The sequence below is a fragment of the Manduca sexta genome, chromosome 9 (genome assembly GCF_014839805.1).
Source record: "Manduca sexta isolate Smith_Timp_Sample1 chromosome 9, JHU_Msex_v1.0, whole genome shotgun sequence".
Taxonomy (NCBI): Eukaryota; Metazoa; Arthropoda; class Insecta; order Lepidoptera; family Sphingidae; genus Manduca; species Manduca sexta.
In genome coordinates this window covers 6687864-6711892 of record NC_051123.1, presented here as the reverse complement: position 1 = coordinate 6711892, position 24029 = coordinate 6687864, and the positions used below count along the sequence as shown (strand labels likewise).

The following is a 24029-nucleotide window of genomic DNA, read 5'->3' as shown; positions in this document are numbered from 1 at the left end:
GATCAAAAATTTCTCCAGACTTCCAACTTCCATATTCATTAAAAAAACATAGTCCTTCATAGGGGCTATTTGGCTAAAATCAGCCTTAAAACACAGCGAGGTGTAAAATTCTTAAAATCTGCCATCCAATTAAATTATTTTTTGTGACGTCTCATCATTCCTAAGGTTAATTAGTTTGTTAACTAACCAAAAATGACTGCAAGAAAGCTATGAGTTTAGCATTTGGCATATTCTTATGTTTAAGTTCAATTAATTTTGCATGATTCGTTCTCGTGGTTTAAGGGTTGTAAAAGTGGGTGTAACTCTTTTACCTGCGATTACAATGGGCCGAGGGGATAAGATACCGAATTGCAACACTAGTCTTAATAAATTACGTATTTTTTCTTTAATCGGGTTGTTAATAGCTGCAGATATATACCTTAAAATAATACATTATAAAAATTGCATATTTAAAAAAAATGAATCCTGAGAAGATTGTGCACAAGTACTTATAGAACGGATTTTTTTTATTTTGCTCGTAAAAAAATTAACTGCTTTAAACAAAAAAAAACACTAGAGTATCTTGCCTGTTGTACGCTGTTGGAAACTAATTTCGGAACAAACGGTAGAGTAAAAATTTGGCTGAATCTAAATAATGTTGGATGCAAAGTAAATAAATTCATCGATAAGTTTATGATTTTATTTGCAGGATTCTACAATGTGACATTTGTTCCTTGCAAATTTCGCCTTGTTTCTATTAATTAAAGTATCTAAATAATGCTAACTACAAGTGTTTTTCAAGTTTACGAAGTGAATGTTACCAAATACCGTCACCGACGCAGGGGTGCAAGCATCCTCTGCTCACGCACGAACAGTCATCTAACTCGACTAGCAACATCAACGCTTCACCATATCAATCTTTATTTTATAATTTTATACTCTATAATATAGATACATATTTGAATTAATATTAGAATGAAACCTAAGCCCTGCTTCATTTGTTAATGTTTTATTATTTGAATGAAATAAAATATTAAAAATTAATTAATATCTCATGTATAGACGACCAAGTGATAGTCGACTCGTGGCAAAATATGTAGTTACAAATAATTATTAAATACAATAAATACAATTAATTATTATGATTTGCACATTTATTTCCAAGTATCCTTTGTGATTTTTCCAAACATAGTCAAAAATTGAGTAAATGAAAATGAAAATTAAGTAAATAAATAGTGTGTTGTCCGCCTTCGTCGTAGAAGTTCGTATTTTCTAGGTCACATTAAATAAAAACAATACGAAGTAAAATTGTTGGAATATTTTATTTACAAACTTATACATTTTACATAAAACAATGTGACGTGGAATTTAGACAGACCGCGAGCATATCTACCAATTGTTAATACTAATACCTTATCTCAAAACTTTTATGCATTTAAACAATAGTCTTCGAACACGAAATAAACATTTGCAAATCGCTTACGAAATCAAAGTCATAACATATTACGGGTGTACTTGACAAGTGTACTACGTAAGTGTGGCTGGTGGCGTGGCGGCAGAGATCTTTATACACAAATAATATACAGCACAAAATAATAATGATACACCAAGTTATTATTGACATTCTATGCCTAGTGATTCATATCTTTAAGACTCAGTCAAAACAATATCATAATATAATACAAAAAGTTAATAATTACATTAACAGTTGCACTGGGTCGCATTAAATACAAAACGATACCATTAGATTCACACAAACACACATCTTTATACATTATCGATAACTTTCTAATTTGAGGCAGTTTTTGAAAACCACTTACACGCTAGTAGACGCCGCGCCGATTATGACATTTGCTTATAGAACGCACGCGTATGGTATAATATGGTACAACATTCACAGTCAATCGATACAACCTTTATTATGAAGGAATAAGCCAATGATGCACTCGCGCACTGCTTTATTCGTTTTATTAATAACGCAGTTTTAAAACAATCTCATCGAGAATTACAGTATAATAGTCGACATTTATTTTATCAACAAAATTTATTTTATCAATTACTTACTTAGGAACACAATTTCGCCATAACGTATTTATATAGACAATAAATATACTCCAAATTTATTTTCTCTTCACTGGCAATATACTTATTTCATATTTATTTAGGGTAACAGCAAACCATATATGTATGTACATTCATACCGGAGATTCCATTACACAAAGAATTCGATTCGAAGTAGTTTATACCCATATAGTTATTTTGTGTTCTCAGCTTTATTCTTTTTGATTAAGGCATTGGAGTGATCGAACATTTTCACAGTTAATTTCTGTCTGATTATAAATTTGTGTATAAGGATTTATTTTATTTTGTTTGTCTATTTATAAACTGAGCATCAAACTGAAAATAATTAACCAGCTGCACTCAAGCATACTGCGGTTAGACACTGACTTGTAAAGGCTTATACAATCGGTACGGAAGAAATGAGTCCAGAAGCCATAGACAAGATGACTTTCTACAGTCGATAAGTCTATCGCTAGAATATGTTTACCATACTTTTTGTCTTCTATTAGCGTTAAAGATTGTAGAAAGGCATATTGTGTACGGTCCCAGTAGCTCTCGAATCTATGACCCGCAGTAGACTGTACACTAATGCAATGTGGATGGTCTAATTGAGGAAGCCGCGACACTGCGGCGCTCCGCACAAGCACGGGATCTTCTCGTCTTCCAGAGGGAACTTGTAGTCGTACGTAATTTCTTCGTCGACGCCGATCGGCTGCTTCGAGTATATTACAATTTTCTTTTGTGACTCTATCGTTATTATCTTCGCGTAGCAGTTTGGCTGTGAAATTAATAAACATTTGTAATAAAAGGAAACGATGTGAAAATGTATACAGTATGTTTCTCCCTAGCAATATTAGTGGCGAAGATGCTAAATCGATAACGGAACTTTCAACATTTATGATAAACAACGCGCATTGCTTCAAACAAGTTGAATATTTTGTCATATCAGCCTTACACTTACTATTCAAAAACTTAGGGATCATGCCAATATGCGTCGAAACGCCGTGAGCACTCGTGGTAAATGTAACACCTTTACTTATCTTATATATTATATACTAAAAAAAAAAACATATATAAACTTGTATACTAACATTGCAACTGTGGTTAATGAACCTGGCGAGATTTCCGCACTTAGTGGCGTCGATGATGGTGTCGAGGTCAATGCGGAACAAGTACGAACTTCCGATGCCAGTTGCTTCGTAGTGAGCCTCGCGTACGTCCGCCACGATCGGTCTGATCATCTGCCCCACGTATTCTATCACCATTTCGTCTGCCGCTATCGGTTCCTGGCGAATTCAAGTTACGCATGAATTTAACTCTTTTGAAATTCCCATTAGGGCCCTTAAGAGGCAGAGATGCTGATAATTAGTACTAGTAATCAAAATTTATTTGTTCCAGTTTTTTACAGCATAGTCAAGCACAAAAGCAATTTGATTACTGCAATTAATTTATTCTTATAAAACTTTCTTCTTATAAAATTCCAACCGAAACTATACCAAATATTGTTACCTGAGCAAATAATCCCCAGTCGTGAATGCCAGACTTTGCAAACTTCAGCTGCTTCTTTCTGAACTTCAACTGGTTGAATTTCAACAGATCTGAGTCGGTGTCCGTTCCTATAAAAAATGGTTAAAAGAGCTTTAATTGACGAAATAATATATTTTTTAATATACGACCTTGATTGATAGACCGTGAATTTTGTTTAAAAACAATATACTTTTTATTCATGCAGCAGCGAATTCATGTCTTTCTTTTACGATAATAATAATATAATAAGTAAAACCAACCGAATGCGGTGAGCAGCCTTCTCTGATTGGAGCGCGCCTCCCTAGAGAGCAGCTGCATCTTGGAGGCCTTTTTGTCGTCGGGCGGCGCGTGCAGCGCCGCAGCGCCGGCGGTGCGGCCGTGGTGGTACTTGTACTTGGCCTTCAGCCGCGCGTCCATCTTGTAGTAGCCCTCCGTGCGCGCCGACCCACTCGAGTGACCCTTAAATAATTATATAAAAAAATAAATGAGTTCTTTCGTCCCTATTTCCGTAACACTCGCTCCGATATAATACAATGTAATTAATAAAGTATTGTATATGAGGTTGTAGTAAAGATATTTAAAGTAGTCTCTTAGATCTGAAGATAATTATTGGAATAAAAATTCGTTATATGAATAGTAGGTAACCTGCAAATCCTCATATATATTGTTGTGCCGCTTGGACTTCTTCCTGGGCGGATCGTAGCAGAGGTCTGTGGGCGGGTGGTCGACCCAGTGTGTGTCGTTGAGCCAGTATCCGTGCGCATCCTCGGCGAGCAGCGCTTCGTACGCGCGGCGCAGGAATTGCGCGTCCTCGCGGTCGATGCCGCGCGTCAGGAACGAGTACATCACGGTCATCTCCGCCATGATGTCGCGCGGCTTGAACAGCGCGCCTGCGCCCGCCGCCGCCACCGCGTCCGCGCCTGCGCCCGTGCTCTCGTACAATCTGAAGTAACGCAACGTATGTATATTAATTATTGAATTTCTTATCCAATTTATTAATCCACTTTGAAGGCCTATAAACATAAGACCTGATTAGATCACTTTGGCAATATAATTTGTTTATATACAGACGTGAAAATAATTAAAATTGCTGCAATAATCGTAATTTGTATGCAACTAACTTGTTTTGTATCTCTGCTAGTTTTTTGGTCTCGTGTTTCCTCTTATACGGCCGTTTCGTCTCCTTCTTGAGTGGTGGCTCCTCTATGGGGGATGCACTCTCTGGTTCCGCCATCCACGTGTAACCTATACATTCAAAATAATAGCATTATTTACTTTCGGTACAGAAGTCATGATGTTTATCGATACTGATGTTAATGTATATTGAACATGGACAATGGATACGCCATTACATACATTAAAAAAATATACTTGAAACATTATATTGATACTTTCGCTTTACGTTGTTGGGTGAACAATTCGAATTACTTCCTCTTTTAACTTCTGGTTATAACTACCGATAGAACGTAAGATAGGCTCAGATGTTTCAAGAAGTGTATGAAAGTCGTATATTATGTCGTTTAGTAGTATATCGAGCAGTATACCATGGTCGTGCTGCAGGTGGTTGGCGTTGGGTAGCGGCGGCGTGGGTTCGCGCGTGGGCGGCGGGCGGCAGTATGAGTGGTCGAGCGCCACCTGTGACGCCTGCGACGCTTGCGACGCTTGAGACTGCGGTGACGATGTCTCCGACACCGCGCTGCTGGTCTGTTGAAAAAATATTATAATACTTAAATACAAAGTAATAAGTTAAAAAAATGGCATGTTTGTCGTAGAATATTTGTTTTCGTATTTTCGAAGATCTGTAAAAAGTTACTGGATTTATATATTTTTGTTTTTCGACCTGAATCTATCCAAAGGGGTATTTAAGCGTTTGCAACATACCATTAAAAATTATAGAAAATTATGTTAGCTAACTTCGTTATAAATATGTATAAAACTATCAAATAGAGACAAAATAATATGCGAGCCAATGCTGACTGACTACTACCCTCAGCATATTTTGCATTATATTTTCAATTTACCTCCTTAACCCCATTAACGCTGACAGTGGTCTCGTTGTTACTATGATCGCTCAGCGACACGATCCTCTGTCTCTTCTCGCTCTTCTTGGACCGGCGCTCTTTCTTCCGCCGCGTCTTCAGCGTCTCCTCTTCGGAAGTAATCTCGCCGTCTTCTACTTCAGTGTCGAGTTTCTTCTCTGGTGACTTCAGATGGTTCTTGACTGGACTACTTCTGGGCTCGTCGGGTTTGCTCTCGGGTTTACTAAAATATTAAATTTGAGTTGGCAGTTACGTTTAAAAATCTTTAATTTTTTAGTAGTCAATACATAATTGGAGCGAATGATCTCAAATAATATAATATAATGCTATAATTGATATCGATAAACGATTTTATCGATATCAATTATAGCATTTTATAGAAAAAAGCCTTTCAGTGTTTAAGAACGGACCTTAGCCGCTAATAATATTTTTTTGGTAATAATAAAGTAAATTGTTTACCTTTCGTCAGGCGGTTTGTCTGGCTGCGGTTGTGTATCCACTTCCATTTTCTTCTTCTGTTCTTCGAGGAATTCCCTTTCTATCTGTTCCATATATTCTGTGTTGCGTCTTCTTCTTTCCTGTATGGAACAAAAAAAAAGGTTTTTTTTATAAATTAGTTATTATTATGGCAGACATAAAATCTAAACAAGAATATTGTCAAGATGTACTCAGATAAAGTTAGCACTTATTTGTAATATAAATTTATCAAGGTAAAATGCACTGTATGCAGACTTTCACTATTGAATGTTAATTACAACAGTCTTATGCATACCCGGTTCATATTATGCAACATTTATCGATAATGTAATAGAGAAAAATTTATAAAACAACTTGCCTGGTACTCTCTCTCCTCCTCCGAATCCGAATAGACTCGGTCGAGTAATAAGTCCCTCGGTCCCTCGGGCGACAGTATCGGCGAACCGAGCCTGTCTTCCGTGTCCGAAGCTTCTACCGGAGGTATTGGAGTTTTCTCTGTCAAATAGCATTATTTCATTAATATTCGGTGTTAAAAATTACAATATCTATTAACTTTTCTAGATATTAAAATTTCGAATTTGAGAAGCAGTAACAGAGTTTGATAATACAGTCGACAAGATCAGTTTGACCACACAAGCAAATGTAATGCAATGCAATGCATGTGGCTAGGGAATTTTGACGTTCAATACTCTTTATACTATATAGGCAAAATGATGCAAAACTTACAAAAACAAAATATAGAAAAAGCGAAATTGTAAGCAATGTCGTGTAGCTATATAATGAATTTCAGCCTTCGCCAAGTAAATTTACATTACATACAAAGCATAATATTTAATTAAAATTCCTCACCTCTCATCCTGCTTTCTTCTTCGCTATCTGATGATGACGAATACACTCGCCTTAACCGCTCCTTATTCGAAACCACCTTGAACTGAACAGAAAAATATCGAATTTAAAATTTTCAATTATATATCGATTGACAACTATTAATTAGCTAGCATGTGTAATAACTTGATTAATACCTCAGCCTCATCGAGTTCTGAGTCGTCATCTGTGTCGGAGTATATCCTTGGCGCGGGGCCCTTGCGCTCCACTTCCGACTCCTCTGACGACGAGTGGCTCGATGATGATGACGACGACCTATGAGATACGTATTATATAGTATCAAAATCTCAATCAGCTTATTGTGATGAACAGTAGCCAAAACAAATGGAGATTTCTTTTATATGACTACTAGCGACCCGCCCCGGCTTGCATTGCTGACTATTTAATGGATGTTATTATTATACATATGTATATAAACCTTATAAACTATAGTTTATATAAACCTTCCTCTTGAATCACTCTATCTATTAAAAAAACCGCATCAAAATCCGTTGCGTAGTTTTAGAGATTTAAGCACACATAGGGACAGAGAAAGCGACTTTGTTTTATACTATGCAGTGATGATATGGAAAATAAACGCTCGAGCACATATATATGACTACATAAAAAAATTAACGCCAAAAAGGTGATTAATAGCTAAAAACGAAAGTAAATCTAGCAAATTGAACCTGGAAACTACTGGGTTCAAACCATGGGAAACGTTAGGATATGAGAGCGGCCAATATCCAGCCGTGGGACTCTACAAGTGTATGTAACTCACCTGGACGAACTACTAGATTGCCGCCTCCTACTTCTCGACAGGTACGAGCCCGTCGTCCTACTGCGCGGACTCGTCGGTACCTCCTTCTCTTCATCCGAGTTCTGGACCATTTCCTCCTACAAAGTTCACAATAATATTAAAAAATATAAAACATTTAAATATTCAATCACATCACGTTAACTTGTATAAATGAAATGTAAGCTTTCAAGCTTTAAATGTTACTAAAACCTTTTACTGATAACACCACATTTATATTTAACATGCAGAATTATTATCGATATCAGCTTAGCTTTTAAATTTGAACTAATCTGTAATTGAATTTTAATGTTAATACATTTTTACCTGATCACTCAGTCTCTTGGAAGAGTCCTCATCCATGAGAACAGGTGAAGGTATCTTTCTCTTTTTCCTGAAGCTGGGCATCTTGGGTATGGCGGCCCGGAGACCTAAACCAATCCCCACCCCATAACCACCAAGATCTAACCCGAGCTCCCGCGACTCCATTATCGATTTTATCGAGTCCACTGCCTCTTCTTTCTTGTTTGAGATATCCTAAAAAAGAAAATATTTCTCTGTATCAGCAAAGTATTTAGATTTTTGATAAAACTTAAAGTATTTACATTTTACAATAAAAAATATTTTTACAACAAAAAATTTTCGATAAATGTGTATTTCATAATCGAGTAGCGTAATATTTTTTTTTAGTTTCACCGTCACTATAATGAAACTAAGTTCTTTGATTGTGCATTTCCGTTCCCACTAAATCAAAAGTTTCCAAACGAGTACAACACAAAGTATAGTAAATAAAAATATGCCTACCTGCAGAGGTTGATTTGTGTCCTCTTTGGGTTTGGCTGTCTGACGCATCTTCCTGCTTTGCTCGTCCCACCACAACTCGAAACTTTTGAACGCCGTGTTCTCAATCATCTTCTTGTTAAAGTCCTTCTTCAGTATCTGCTTCAGTTCTGACGTCACGCGTTCTATCACGTTGTTTATAGTTGGATAGTAGGGATTGTCACATTCCTAGAATGTTTAAAGTATTTCTTTATTTATTCAGTTATTGACCTTTGACGTTACTGACTATTCAAGTTTTCTTGCAAAATAATAGCAATTTTTTTAGATGAATAAATATGTTCGTCCGTGCTGGTGCCATTGCCCAGTATGTAGATAATGTACGTAAAGTGATAAGTTAGCTAACACGCCGGCATAACTGTGTCGACTGCCGAGGGCTAATCATCTCTCGTTAGTCATTCTATTGGACCCCACTCGACTTACCATCAGGTGTAGTGGAGTCACTCTGTCATGCCCGTATAAAAGGTAACGGTTGTATGTTTGTGGTATTTAAAGTGTGTGACCTGTGCGGGCTCCTTGGTGTCGGGGTAGTGCTGGTAGGGGTGCGGCAGTATGGGCGGTGGCGCGAACCCGCCGCCGTACGCGAGCGCGAGCGGAGCGGGCGCGCCGTACGCCGCCGCGGGGTACGCTGCACACACATCATGATAACGGATATTACTATTGCGTACATTTTATAAACTACAGTATTACGATTTTTTTTTTTGATAAATCGTCGTTAAGACGGTTTACCATTCTTTTGTTAGATGATTTCGTGAAACATTTCTTGGTCAATTTCTCCATAATACACTATGTATATTATAACAATTTAAGTACATAACAAAAAATTTATGAAAGCAAGTTCGATTGTAAAAGTCAGAAAAAGTATGACGTAGACATCTGATAGTAATAATTACCTGTAGGCGGCCACATTGTTTGATAGTAGTGCGGATGGGGCGCGTAGTAATACCCTTCGGCCGGCACCTGCTCCTCGATCTTGGCTTCCGTTGACGACAACGACGACAGCGACATCTGTGCAAACATTACGACATAAATAAATGAGACGGCAACTTAAATATCAATCACAAGTAATTATACATTTGTATTTACATCATCCATAACGATGCGCGCTCACTTGATTTTATTCCATCGAATCGATTCACAAAAAGAACTTAATGCTTTGAAAATCGGTTACAAATGAGTTAATTTAGCATCACCTGATCATCGTCAAGATTGTCCTGGTCACGATCGTCGTTAAGTGGCACCACAGGCGACCGTTTCGGCTCCTCGCCCGTTAACAACTCGTCCTCCGATGACGATATATCGGAACCGATTTTATCGATATCAGGAATTTTCTTGCGCTGTTCTTTTGCACGCTGGAAAAGCAGTTTTGATCAAAATATCAATGCATATAAAGAGCCTTGATCAATAGAGCAATATGGTACCGTACATCGATTTTATGAAAATATCGATACTCGAAGTGTTGGTATTGTATAAGAAAGTGAGTTAACACATACCTTTTCCACAGTAATTTTGAGACATTCGATGTAGAACTCCCGCGACAGGAACGGCGACGGCGTGTTTGAAAGCGGCTCTGGATCCATTTCTATTTTCGGATTCATCGATATTATACTCTCTCTGTCTTCGCTACCTGAAACTGATTGTAAGGGTGACGATAGATCTTTTCTTAAATTAAATCGCCTTTTAGTGACCCCAACATCTTCTAGTTAGAGGCCGAGCTGACCTTTTGGAATATAATAAATTGTGAACGGCAAAGGAACGAACTTAGTGGCATTTAAGTTGGCGGTTTGAAATTGGCGTATTCTGAGGTGTTATTTACAACCGAAGTTGCAATTCCCTTTAAAATACTACTAATTCCATACTCTTTACATTATTAGTGCTTAATAAATTTATAATATACATTTAAATGTATTTCAATTTGTAACTACATAATAGCCGGCATCACGTGGTAGTGTGGTCATTGCTATTATTCCTATTTCTTATTATATCAAAGAATCTTTGTTCATACCTTCGTCATCGCTAGGCGGGTTGTGTACATCTAGGTCCGGTATCTTCGTGGGCAGGCGGTCGTCGTCCTCCTCCTCTGACGACATCCCGAGCGCCAGGAACGGAGGGGCCAGCCCTCCGCCGCCGCTTGCGCCCTTCAGTAACATCGCTATTCTGCGATCGTAGAGTAAGATCATTGACTGTTAACATCCTTATAAATTCACAATACCATTACAATGCGCTTATTTATCTACAAACTAAGCTAAGAATAAGTACCGAAAATTCAAATTAAGGCGATATAATAATTTCGTCATATTAAATTTTAAAGGTCGAAATATCCATGATTATTAATTATTTTTACGTTTTTCTTTCAACTGCGAGAACTAATCACTAACTAGACGTGAATTTAAATTCTTTACTTGCCAATACTTGTTTAGTTACCCAGATTAAAGCCGAAACAAAATGTATGAAAATGGACCTTGAGGTATCGCCTTAAGGTAAATGATATTATGAATTTATTATCACAAATTAGATTCTAGTGTCCTATTTTTTTTTTTATGATATATTGTATTCTATCGATTATAATTTGCTCTTGTTAACAGTAGTTGTCCTACTTTTCTCAGTAAAATATTATAATTCTATCGATATGACCAGTTCATGGGAAGTATACCTAGTGTCGAGGTCGACGTTTTTCGGTTCTTCTGCGGGCGGGGGCGGCTTGGGGTCGGGCTCCTTGCTGTCGGTAGTGTCCTCAGGCGGCCGCGGCTCCACCGGCTCAATGCTCTTGGCCTCCAGCGACGTCTCCTACGTCAAACATATCGATATAGACTATAACTATACAATCCATTATCGATACTGCAACCAGTATCGATAATGGTTTGGAAAGACATCAAAAATCGACAGACTTGCATTTAAATATCAAGTACTCATGATATCTCAAAATCGACTTGTCCTATTTAATAATTAAAGATTTACAAAGATAAACAAATTCAATATGAGTATTCGATATATTTGTAATAATGGGATATGTAGATCAGAGAAAATATTATAAATAAGTACATCACACCACAACATTTAACATGCAAGATAATTGTTATAAAAGTAGTCATGCATTAATGCGCACACCAGATGCATTAAAAATATGTGCAAAATTACTTATTTTAAGAATACAATCATGCAACATTATTAGAATGGACTGAAGTGTCTTTATTTACATGTGTATAAAATAAGTACAGAAAATCGTATTTCTTCCATAAAAATACACTTTAAAATTGTATAATAGTAACATTGAACGACTAATCTATATTTGTTTCAACTACTCAATCCGATAATTTTAAAACACCTAAAGCATTGAATTCTAAGATTGCGTTTTCACTGACTCGTGGCTGCACAGTGCGGAGATATGTAGAGCACTAAAGCGAGATGAGCATTTCCACATAACCAAGGCAAACCAGATGCTACATATTCGTCTCCGTTCTGCCGCTTTAGTTCAGTGTAGATTTAGCCTTACGGCCTGGTATCATAGTACCGGCAAAACAATCCGCGAGATGACGTCGTATTTATCGTAGTAATGATCCTCATACTTGTTCGTTTGAAATTGGGTAATGGCTGCCCTTAATTCATTCCATGACCAGGCCGTAACACGCTAGCGTTTTCGACATTGAGCCAAATTTTATTATATGTTCTCTTGTTTTACATACAAGAAAAAATCGTCTATGTATACATACATACATACATAACATCACGCATTTTATCCCCGAGGGGGTATGCAGAGGCGCAACTAAGGTACCCACTTTTCGCCAAGTATGTTCCGTCCCATGATGTGATAGGGGGCGAGCCTATCGCCATATCGGGCACAAATTCCAGACTCCGGGCTGATACTGAGCAGAAAAACCCAAATATCACTTTGCCCGACCCGGGATTCGAACCCAGGACCTCAGAGCGCTATTGTACCGGACGTGCAATACAACTACGCCACCGAGGCAGTCAGTCGTCTATGTATGATGTATATATTAAAAACATACAGTGAAATACTAGCCTGTTGTACAATTAAAAATGAATTTCAGACAATACTAATTGAAATAAAGTTTGTTGCTATTTAGACAGTGTATCTTTACACACACATGTGATATGATTGTAACAAATGTATGCTTTCAAACAATACACCTTCGTAATGTACAGTGAAAACATTTCATCTTTGTATTTTGGATGTGTAAGGCCCTCTTTCTAATTCGAACATAGTATTACGAATGTCGTAAACGCTGAAGGAGACGGTATGAATCGTGCTAAAGGCAACACCGCAACAGCGATCCCACTAGTACATGACACACATCTATTGCTTAAATATTTACAATTCACTAACATGACCTAAGAATATTTTAGAAGTTAACTCGTTTATAAGATAGTTTAGAATATATTATTAAAATAGTAAATTCAAGATTTAAAAAAAGATAAGCTTACATGTATATTATTTTATTCCCTTAAGGTGTTCCCCCCAGCAAAACGATGCGCTAACCGTATTTTAGAGGCCTTCTACTAAATTTATAAAACATAGTAAAAGATATAAAACATTATATTTATTCAATATGTTACCTTAATTTTGGTAATTTCAAAGTTTTGATAATGTCATTAATTTTACAATATAAATGACACTAAAGTCATTTATTCCGTGCATCTCCTCTTGACTTCAAGTGTATGCGATGTGTACTTACACATCATTCTAATTTGGAACTAACACTATTCAATAAGGAATATCTTGGTAGTCTAAAATTTGCAAAAAGACCTTATATTGATTTTTAAATAAATATTCCGTAAATCTTTGCATACTCCCGTCGTAACTCATGCGCTGAAAACGTATAGAACGATTGCTCAAGGCCGTTCGCTCCGGGGAGAGTCTTCATGGACAGAGAAGCAAGCGGTCCGCCTCGCAGTGAGCGGTTACCGCTGCCCATCGACTTAACAATGGCCAGGGGCACGGTCAACCCACTGCCTTTGAAATTATTTTAATAAATCTACCAATTATAATTGGCATCTATTTAAAATAATAATAGTCATGTTCGTGCATTGTATATTTTGTCATGAGGCTCTAGCAAATAACAGACTTTTTATTCGGCGCTTACTGGGTTGCCAACTAAATTAAGAGGAATAATTAAAACGACCATACAAACGTCCTTGATATTTCCTTTTTGTCGTTAAGTTTAAAAATTACATCAATATAACTGTGGATCACACATTTATTTATTTTTAGGTATCGTTCAAAATACCCCAAAATTCAAAATTGAGGAGGAAAATGAATTTAGGCGTTGACAACCGTATTCGGCCGGCAGCGAACAAAAAGTGTCAGTTTGCCGACCCTCTAGGCGTAGTGGGGTTTTAGCGGTAACCTTGTCGTCCGGCGGCGGGTCGGCGGGCGCGGGGCCGGGCGCGGGGCCGGGCGCGGGGTCGGGCGCGCGCTCGGCGGCGCTGGGCGCGCGCTCCGCACGACTGCGGCTCTTCGACTTACGTCAAACGAACCACTTAATACACACACTGCCTAACTCATCTAGCACAATTATTGCCGTAAAAATAAACACACACACACAGCGTTCATCCCCCCAAGGCCATGCTTATTCCGTTTCATATAATAAGGGGCGAGCCCATCGCCAAGTTGGCTACAAATATCAAAATTTAAAAATAAGCGGACACTTTACGCCACTCCATACCCATAGTGATGTAGAAGAAATATCGATAGTTGTCGCCTAATATTTATTACTATTTACCAAATTTAGTGCAAATTGAAGCTACCTAAAATTACTCGTATACGACCACTAGTTTATAATTGTAAATAACAGTATAATGAAAACCTTTAAGCCAATTATAATTTTGTTAGTGTTAGTAATAGAAACACACATGTAACACTCTTATTATAACAAAACATTACTGCCGATGTTGGTTAGAAAAATCGTAATATTATATTTACAGTGAATTTTAAATACTGTTTATATGTATTTAATTGCTTTTATAAGTTAAGGAACCTCAAAGTGCACCTATATCACAGAGTAAAGAGTCATACAATTTGTCAAAAAATAATAAAAAAGCAAACATCCTATATTTTTGGTACATCAAACAATTACCCTGTCCGATTACCTTTTCTACCTTACCTTATGCTAAGTGCTTAGTTACGGATGTGACAAACTTACCAATAGCAATACTAATTTATAACTTAGCTTAGGTTTACTCGATGGTTAAGTTGATAAAAAAGCGATCCTATTGGTGGGTTTTACACAAATTTGTTGCTTAGTAACAGCACATCTCGAATATGGCTGCCCAAGGTGCCGTCCATGACCAACCATACGAATATTCTTGACTAAGTATGAATCTTTATCCCGTGATTATGTTTAGGCTATTATACAGCGTGTTCAGTTTTGAGCAAATATTTGCGTTATTTGGCCAATGCAACATAAACAAAAAAATTGGTCGATATTGCTTTGTCCATAAGGCGCAAATAATTTGACGAATACGCCAACACTAGTGCTAGCATTTGTTGAGCAACTCACGTGCGAGTGGTGCGAGGAGTGGTGCGTGTGTCGCCAGTCGCCCCACCACATGCCGCTGCCGCCGGGCGTCGCGCTGGGCGGCGGGTAGCTGTACGCGCCGTAACTGAATAATACCGACAACATATATGTGTAAAGGCAATATATATATATATATATACAGGGTCATTTTGTAACCCTAGACTTAAATTTAACTGCGAGAAAGTCATCTTGAAAGAAGCAGTTTACTATAAGTTACTCTAACCTAAGGTCAAAAACAAAAAAGTAAAATTTTCAAACAAAATAAATATTCAAATAGTCATTTTATTTTTACACACCCTTTTGCCACCAATGACGTTTTACAAATAGACGCACCATACACTAACAAAATGGCACATAAAAACGGCGCACTATTTGCTATAGTCACGTACCTGTACATATAATTACAAATTGGCTCGAAGAAGTAATAAAAAGATGCAGCACACATTCGTTAGAAAAGGATATATATACATCGAGTTACGTAACAATGTTAGAGCCGCACGCTCATTGGCCGTCAAGTCAGGCAATTACCTTACTCTCGTCTTGCCAGTATTGAGCTCGGACAACGTATCTATGTAATAAAAACATCTTAGTTTGCCACTACTACTATACTAGAATTCGTCGGAGCGGCAACATCGCACACAGTCATTGATAATATTATGCTCACGCACACGAACAAGTGATGCACACTCGAGCGCAAGGGTAGTTCGTCGCACCGCGCGCGCCGCGCCGCAACCGAACAGCTGATGTCGGCGCTTTAACTACCTAGGGTTTTGTGTCGTGCCACATCACTCAATCAACAATTAGACCAGCAGCGACGACGCTACGCCGACGTTACAAAAAGACACATACCTAAACATCATTATCATCATCAGCCACATAAAGTCCAGTGTTGAACATAGGCCTCCCCTAAAGATTTCCAGACGGACCTGTCGAAAGCTGCCTGCATCCAATGTGTTCCCGCGACGTTAACAAGTCGTCTGTCCACCTTGCAGGTGGACATCCAACGCCAACATAAACATCACGCACTAATCATCACATTTCATTAGAACAATATTTTCTATGCTCAAACTATCATCATAAGCAAACGACACTAATCAAAAAACCACAACTGCATAAGTTAGGTACACATAACACATGATTTTTGTAATTTTAAAGTGGTTTCAATCTTTTAAATCAAAACACACACATTCTAATGTCGGTAGTTCATCCATTTTAGTAGATAAGTAGGTATAATAAATACGTTTAACGGTTAGATTTATAACACTCATAACAATAAAATATCATTCTGCAAGTCTGGCAATTCACACGAACAATTAATAACGAAGTTACAATCTTGATAATAATTAGGTAATGTGATAGTTTGAGGTAAAAATGTCGAGCGACGGGATGCGTCACGGCGCGGCGCGGCGTCCCAATAGGTATCTTAACATGTTTTCAAAATAGTAAATGCGTTTACCAATACCTAATGAAGATTTGTAGATTGCTTGTTCCTTTAAAAGTTGTGTCATACTTCAAAGTATTTTTAATACAGTTAATTTGTGACTACCTCGGTGCCGCAGTTGTATTATAGTACGGATGCTTTGCTAAGGTTTAGGGATCGAATCCCGGGTCGGACAAAATGATATTGGATTTTTCCATTCAGTACCTATCGCAAATTCATAAATCCACATTAAAATCGTAATGACAGCCTCCGATAGAAACATAATCATTAGATTGTGATTAGTTCAGTTTCGTGTACGCGTCAACGATGCAAATTCGCGATCGTAAAATATTCAAAATGACAAAAAATATTTCTAAAAATAGACTCTATTTTATACGTTTTAAGGTCGCGTTTAGGGGACCACTTTAAATTTCTTTGTGCCTGACCGACCAACACGCGACACACGAGTTTAGCGAATTCCACAAACTAGCGGCAAGGGTCTGGAGTAGTGTTGCCTGATGTCCCGATTTGCGCGGGACGTCCCGATTTTCAGAGTTCTGGGGATGTGACCCGTTTTGCACCAATAAAATTATTAAAACCATTAAGTATTATGAAAAAATTAACTACGCATTCATCATTGTGTTGAGTGCGACAATGCAATCAAAATAGCACGTATCATCTCACTAGCGCTGAACGTACAGTTTTGTTTTATTCTCTTGCTTAGAGATGCGACTACCCGGCGATCTGTGCTTTGATGTTAAAACAGCAATCCAAATTAAAACGCAACTTTAGCATGACTTGCAGTGATATTTTTTGTAAAACGAAATACATAAAACTTAAATTTTTTAAAAATACTAGCTTTTTTATGTCCGGATCCATAACACTAAATTTCGATTTTTTTTACCTTCTTGATTTTAAACAAATTGACCCTGGCAACACTAGTCTGGAGGTACACGATATTTGACGAGCCAGAGTTTTACAACTAACACGTGCCCTCGCAGTGTTACCAAACTTTTTTTTATTATTACCTTATTGTGCAATATCTTGTTTATTTTATACTCTGTATGCCTATTGAAAATGAATGACTGAATCCAAAATCTCTATTATACTTTATTACTTAAAATAATGTTTCAAAAATACTAAAATATTGCTGTGTATTATTTTAATTAGGTAGACTTTTCATTAATCATTTCATCATAAATCATTACTTATTTTATTTTGTAATACAATTGTGTGTTAAATCTGTTAGAACATCATGTAATAAAAAAAAAATCTAATATCAGATTTTTGAAATACTGTGTCGTTTTAGCAAGCTTTTGGTAAAAAGTTTATACTGACAACACTGCGAGTTTAGGCGAGAAAGAGTACGACTATTGTATTGAATAATCGCGCGCTCTTCGGACTCGGTCAAAGACTCGGACGCATTGCCATAGTGTACCTATCTAGCAAAGAAATGGTACAGAAAGCATAATATGACGTTCGGTAATGTCTACGTAGTCTTCTTTTAGATATTATGACAAACCGAAATATTAATGTTGGAATTAAAATAAATGTCGGAATATCATGTAGAATCTAGAAAAAATATGATACCAATAGATTTAAATCTTGTAACTTTAGTAATTATGTAGGTAACTTTTTTGGTAAGAAAACTATTTTATTAACGAAAATAACGTTTATAATTGACGAAATATTTTTTTTAGTAATTAATTATTGACTCAATGAACTGCTGCAACCAAGTCAGTGAACGTATTGGGAGTTCATTTGTGAGCTGACCTTCTGAACCCTATAGGTTCGGTAATAATATCATCAGCTGTGACGTAGTTCATTCATTCAGTTAAGCGCGCTAAGAGACAGCGTGATCAAAAAACCATAAATCTAAAATCGGGATTATTGACGTAAATATTCGTTACTTATGAATAATCTTTTGCACGGTGTTAGCAGAGGTCACCACGAACCTGTGGTTTCATTTAGTAACGCAATGTCGAAATGACCCTGTATATATATATATATATATATATATATATATATATATATATACAAAAAAAATTAACCCTTTTACCAAAAGTTATGAATTTATATTGTGACTTATTTCATGAATATTTTAGTTGTCTGCACCACCCTAATATCGACCGGTAATAAATTTCTTTGACATTAAGTTTCTTTGTATATAAAGTGTAAAAATTAATAAATTATTTATTGATTTTTTAAGTCGCTTTATTTTCTAAATGTTACCAAATATTAAATAAAAATCATGCATATGGTTTAATTTTAATAAATAATCTTAATGTATCTTACCCTTGCTGGTAGTAAGGGTCGTAGGGCACTGCGGCGGGCGCGGGCGCGGGCGCCGGCGCGGGCGCAGGCGCGGCGGGCGGCGGGTAGGCGAGCTCGGCCGCGTGACTCGACGTCGCGTACGCCGCGTCGCCCGCCTCGCTCGTGCCGCGGCTGTACCGCTCCTTGTGTCTTCCACAGGGGGAAAGGCGTGCACATGTACTAACCGCTCAGGTACAGTACGCCAGCTATAGATCATTCCATTCATGAAGACGCGCCCGAAAGCTTTCCGTAATCGCTTACAGTGTACGTGAGCAGCATGAGTGCACACGTATGGATCAGTCCCCTTATCCCGCAACATCCCCGTACAAAAAGTGGTCGGGCGCGTCCTCATGAATGAAATTCCCTATAGTCTTGGCCGATTTGAAGTTAGTCACAACCTCCGCTCTTGCCGCAACCCGCTAGTTCCCACTAACAATGGCTCGTCCGTTACTCGTGACAAACTTCAAACCGACCGAGATTGAACGAGCGTACTGTAGACAACATCACACCACACATAAAAATAAGTTCTACCACACTTAACAACTACTATTTCTCATGACCTTTAATTAAATATTATGCAACATAATTTGTCACACATAAGACACTATAAGGAATCAACACAATCATGTTAACTTTAAAAAAAATACAGAAATAAAGTATATTGTTACTAAAATATATTGATACATACTTTCTTCTACATTTCCTCTTGCAACGTCGGCTTGTAATAAAATAATGTGGTTTATAATCTTTTGTAGCTCCATATTACATTACATGTTAAATGAAGAACATCATGTCCTACACATTATTAAATGAAATAATAGAAACGCACCCCACGTATTTATTACCAGAATGAAGAGCGACCACCGCACATATAGTTTAAAATCTATGGCTCGAAATTTCGATTTGTGTTCTGGGGTCATGGTGAGAATATAGTGGTCACCCTGTATTATTTTGGCAATCAATTTGTAAGCTAGCATTATCTTTATATACCTCTGCAATAACTGATGGCTAAACTCATTTTAATATGGGCAAGGTAAATCTGTACCTGATGGTAAGTGGAGTAGGGTCTAATAGAATGTCGGCTAACGTGGGGTCACTGTTGAGATATGGTTCAGCAAATGTATATCAACCAATGTCAGTTCTTAGTTACCAAACTTTATGCATAATACATCTTCTATATATATCAGAGGTTACAAACTGCACCATCCTTATATGGATAGGGTCTTGTACCCAACTCACCTCTCCCTATCCCTATCTCGATCTCGATCCCGATCCCGATCCCGATCCCGGTCTCGGTCTCGGTCTCGGTCGCGCTCCTTATCCCTTTCACGCTCACTCCTGCTGCGGTGGCGGTGTCGGTATTCGCGTTCCTCGTCCGACCATCGCGGATTGCTTTCACTGTGCTCCAAATCTTTGTAACGGGTGTATGGCTCCTTTAAAAGAGAAGTGGCTTGAGACTTGACAAGCAATATCAATATTCAAAAGAGTATTATCTCTCCCATTGTTTTATAATATCTTATCAACTAAGGCTAGGGCGCTATACATGATAATGTCTAGAAATTCTTGTGACTAATGTTGAAAACCTTCAAAGTACAGTGTAGATCTTTAGGAAGAATTCTACCTGATGTCTGATAATAAGGCCGAAAGTTTCATAATCGGTCATGGTATGGTCAAGGGGTTCCTTTGCAAGTTGCAAGCTACTAGGTCTATGCAATTGCTATTGCTATTGTGGATCTATTGATCATTGATATACGTGTTTCAAGACACCCTTTAATTCTTGTTCACTCAAACTTCTTAAGCATAAAAAAATTACGGTCATGTCATAATTGGAATGATGAATGGACATAAATATGATTAAGCATTCCATTAAATCAGTATGTTGGTAAGAAAAAGTCATTTGACACAATAATTACAAGGAATACACAAAAACTATACAGAATACTTTACTCACCAAATCACTTATAATTATGCACATTTACTATACTATACAATCTTAGTGATTACATACAAAAGACATATAAAACTGTTATTGTTACACACACACTCATGCCTTTCATCCCAGAAAGGATAGGCACAGGCACCACTGGGACACTCACTTTTATACCATGCATATTTCATTACATGATATTATAGGGTGCGAGCCTATCGCCATATCAGACAGGAATTCTGGACTCATAGCTGATACTGAGAAAAACCCAATATCACTTTACCCAACCAGGGGATGGAATGGATGGATTGTACAGTGTACAATCCATCCATAGTGTACAACTGTACCATAGAAAACACAATGTTATTAATGTGTTTAAACATGATAACTTACTTTATCTGTAAGCTTGGTGTCTTCTAATCTCTTGCTGAGTGAGGGGTCAACTTTTTGCAATCTAACATCTTCTACAATGGGGGCTTTTGTTGATGTTGGGATGGGTAGCGGCCTTCTCTCCATTGTCTTATTCTCAAACATCTCTTGACATCTCTTACCAAAAGCATCATGGAACACCTCTAGCACCTAAAGAAAAGTTATGTTAATTATAAGCTATGGTTTTGGTATTTAATATGTAATGTCTCAGTGTGCATATGGTATAATACCACAGAGTTTAGTAATTAAAATGTTGGCTGTGGTGCTACTGCTAATGCCCAGATATGTCGGTTGCCATCATAGAGGCGCTCCGCTGGTCACATCATTGATTGATAATATTGTAATGTTGGCAAACACTGTTCCATATTATTTAATTTGATAGCACTTTATTATTTTGTGAATTCATTAGCTTTGTATTAAATAGTGGTACATAAACTTAACTTATAAATTATACTATCCTAAAACCTGGACACAGTAGTTATAGTTGTCTTTAGCCATTATAGTAATTACAATATGAAATAAAATTCCCATTATTTTGCTTCCTGCTAATTCAGTTTGATGAAGGGAGTATTGTATAGTCCATCTGGGTAGATACCATCACCACCAATATGTATGTCCACCGCCAAGTGGTATTGGGTAAGCACTGTTACATGCACTTCTTATGCCTACCATCAGGTGTTTACTAGCAGAGCCTTGCTCATCTTGTAATTTAGCCATATAAATAAATAAAAAATAAACTTTGAGTGTTTTTTTGAAAATAAATCTACGTACCTATATTTGGATTTTGATTGAATTTAGCAAAATAGACAAAACCTGGATTAAGAAATAAATTACATTTTATCTTGCAAGTTTTACACTTTTCTGTTGTCAGAACCTCAAACTAACTACTACCACCTTCAAAACCTTTTCACTTATATTATTCAACACTATAATCAATGATGTCGTACATACACTTTAATATTATACAAAGGAAACTTACCTGACCCATGACAGATTTTCCATTATATTTCTCTATACAGAGTTTTGAATATTTCACATCTTGAAACACTATTCTTGCAAACCCTAGGTGCCTGTTTGTTATTGGGTGGTAGAATATTGTCAATTCCTCATACGGGCCAACCTTGTTCATCATGTCGGCCAAAAATGCTTTATCAATATTATCATTCAAATTTCCTATGGTTATTTCTATCTGTGGAGGTATTCCTATGTAATTTTTATCAATTTTAAACCTGAAATAAAAACGCATTACAAAAATCCCGCGTATTCACAATATGTCAAATTTGTATAGGTTGGCAGTACTGTGAGTAAAGCTGTAATAAAAACAAAGGCATTATAACCAAAAACCTAAAATTTCTTCATTTTTCTAATCAGAACTCAACTTATTCATCACAAATCTACAAGTATTTCGACTGTATTACACATTTATCATCTTTATTCTATCACACAGGACTAATTAATGCTAATTACTAAGTGTTCAAACAAGAAAAAAAATCATTCAGAAATAACACATAGCAGATTAAATATCACTATTATTTCATATTTACTCCAGTTTATTAATTGTAGGGGCATATTTTTTTTAATAATTAATCAATTTACATGGTTTTGTTTAGTTTGTTATGTTTAAGCCAAACTGAACTTATGTTGTAAGTGTTGTAAAGTGCAGTCCATTTCTTACCTAGGGACAGGCAAATCTGCTGGTTCCAGTCTATTCCATATCCTGGATAGCTGAGACCTGGGGTCTCGGCACTGTACAGGAGGATATGTTGTGTCTCCCGGAACCAAACCATCATATCTATATAATTTTGTTGCTCCCTTCACAAGGAATGGGTCCATGAGCAATTTGTAGTTTCTTGGTGCTTTATGAAGCACAGCATTGTGACCTGGAGTTCTGTGCTCCATTCCTCCATTCATTCTAGAAGACAAAATAACAAGAAAGTTATTTAAAACATAACCTCTATCATTTACAACAATTAAAGTTATTTCCAATAAATTCCTTCCATATGCTGGTTGCATACTGTTGCCACCTAAAAAAGACTTCCTTGCCTATGTAAAAGTAAGAGATATCAAAAAAACTCACCTGAAATGTTTAGAAAACAATATGTTATAAAATTTGTTATTCCCTCTATTTTGAGGAATCAGTTACAATACATCGCAATTTAATGGTAATATTAAACGAATATGATGGCTCGTGATAATATAGACATATTTGAGACGATACTTCAATAAGTTAATAACACAAAATCGAAATATAAAATAATTCTTTGCAGCAAGCTCTCTCCATGGTGACGACCCGTTTAGAGCTGAATAGTCGGATAAAAAATATACTTACTTTTTATTGATTCAGATGCATAATAACTAACACATTTATTAATATGATATTATCGTCAAGAATCTTGTTTGGACATTTTTTAATTTTACGAAGACCAGAATAATGAAACACTCGATTGACTATTACTAAAATGTTTATCATAAAGTATCTCTTTTCCTTAGGTTCATTCTTTACTAAGAAGTACACAAAAATATTATACTTTATGAACATTCATTAGTTCCGTTATGTTGCCTACCTGAGTAATGTCATTGTATTTTATTCCACATATTGCCAGCCTAGAAAAATATCGTGTGAATATAAGTATTTGTTCTTTAGCATTACAAATCAATAATTGAATATAGATATAGTAAAGGGATATATAGCATTAGAATACGTAATGTGAAGAATCGAAATTGTTCCCATATAAAAATATGTAATGTAAATTATCCTCATCGGAAAAAATAAGCTCTCTTTTATCCATCCAATTTTTATTTTGTAAGATTCCCTAAATAATTT

At 36.8% G+C, this 24029-nt stretch overlaps 1 protein-coding gene across 4 annotated transcripts; it reads right to left on the bottom strand.

The window, feature by feature from the left end:
- Positions 1 to 1282: 1282 nt before the first annotated feature.
- On the bottom strand, positions 1283 to 23761 carry LOC115441302 (histone-lysine N-methyltransferase SETD1). 4 transcript variants are annotated; one of them, XM_030166032.1, is made up of 28 exons: positions 23535 to 23761; positions 22881 to 23117; positions 22185 to 22434; positions 21170 to 21355; positions 20089 to 20282; positions 18832 to 19002; positions 15099 to 15201; positions 11234 to 11367; positions 10586 to 10737; positions 10074 to 10213; positions 9774 to 9932; positions 9474 to 9588; positions 9084 to 9208; positions 8548 to 8751; positions 8071 to 8280; positions 7729 to 7844; positions 7106 to 7223; positions 6933 to 7014; positions 6442 to 6578; positions 6066 to 6184; positions 5589 to 5829; positions 5112 to 5271; positions 4689 to 4812; positions 4213 to 4510; positions 3828 to 4026; positions 3550 to 3656; positions 3132 to 3326; positions 1283 to 2818 (listed from the first exon to the last, which is right to left on the bottom strand). In XM_030166032.1, exons 2-28 carry the CDS (start codon positions 23114 to 23116, stop codon positions 2645 to 2647), a joined length of 4449 nt encoding a protein of 1482 aa, XP_030021892.1. In that variant the 5' UTR covers position 23117; positions 23535 to 23761; the 3' UTR covers positions 1283 to 2644. The 4 variants fall into 4 exon arrangements, with proteins under 4 accessions (XP_030021892.1, XP_037292611.1, XP_037292610.1 ...); XM_037436714.1 differs by having other exon boundaries at positions 5589 to 5817; XM_037436713.1 differs by having other exon boundaries at positions 18832 to 18999.
- Positions 23762 to 24029: the final 268 nt, after the last annotated feature.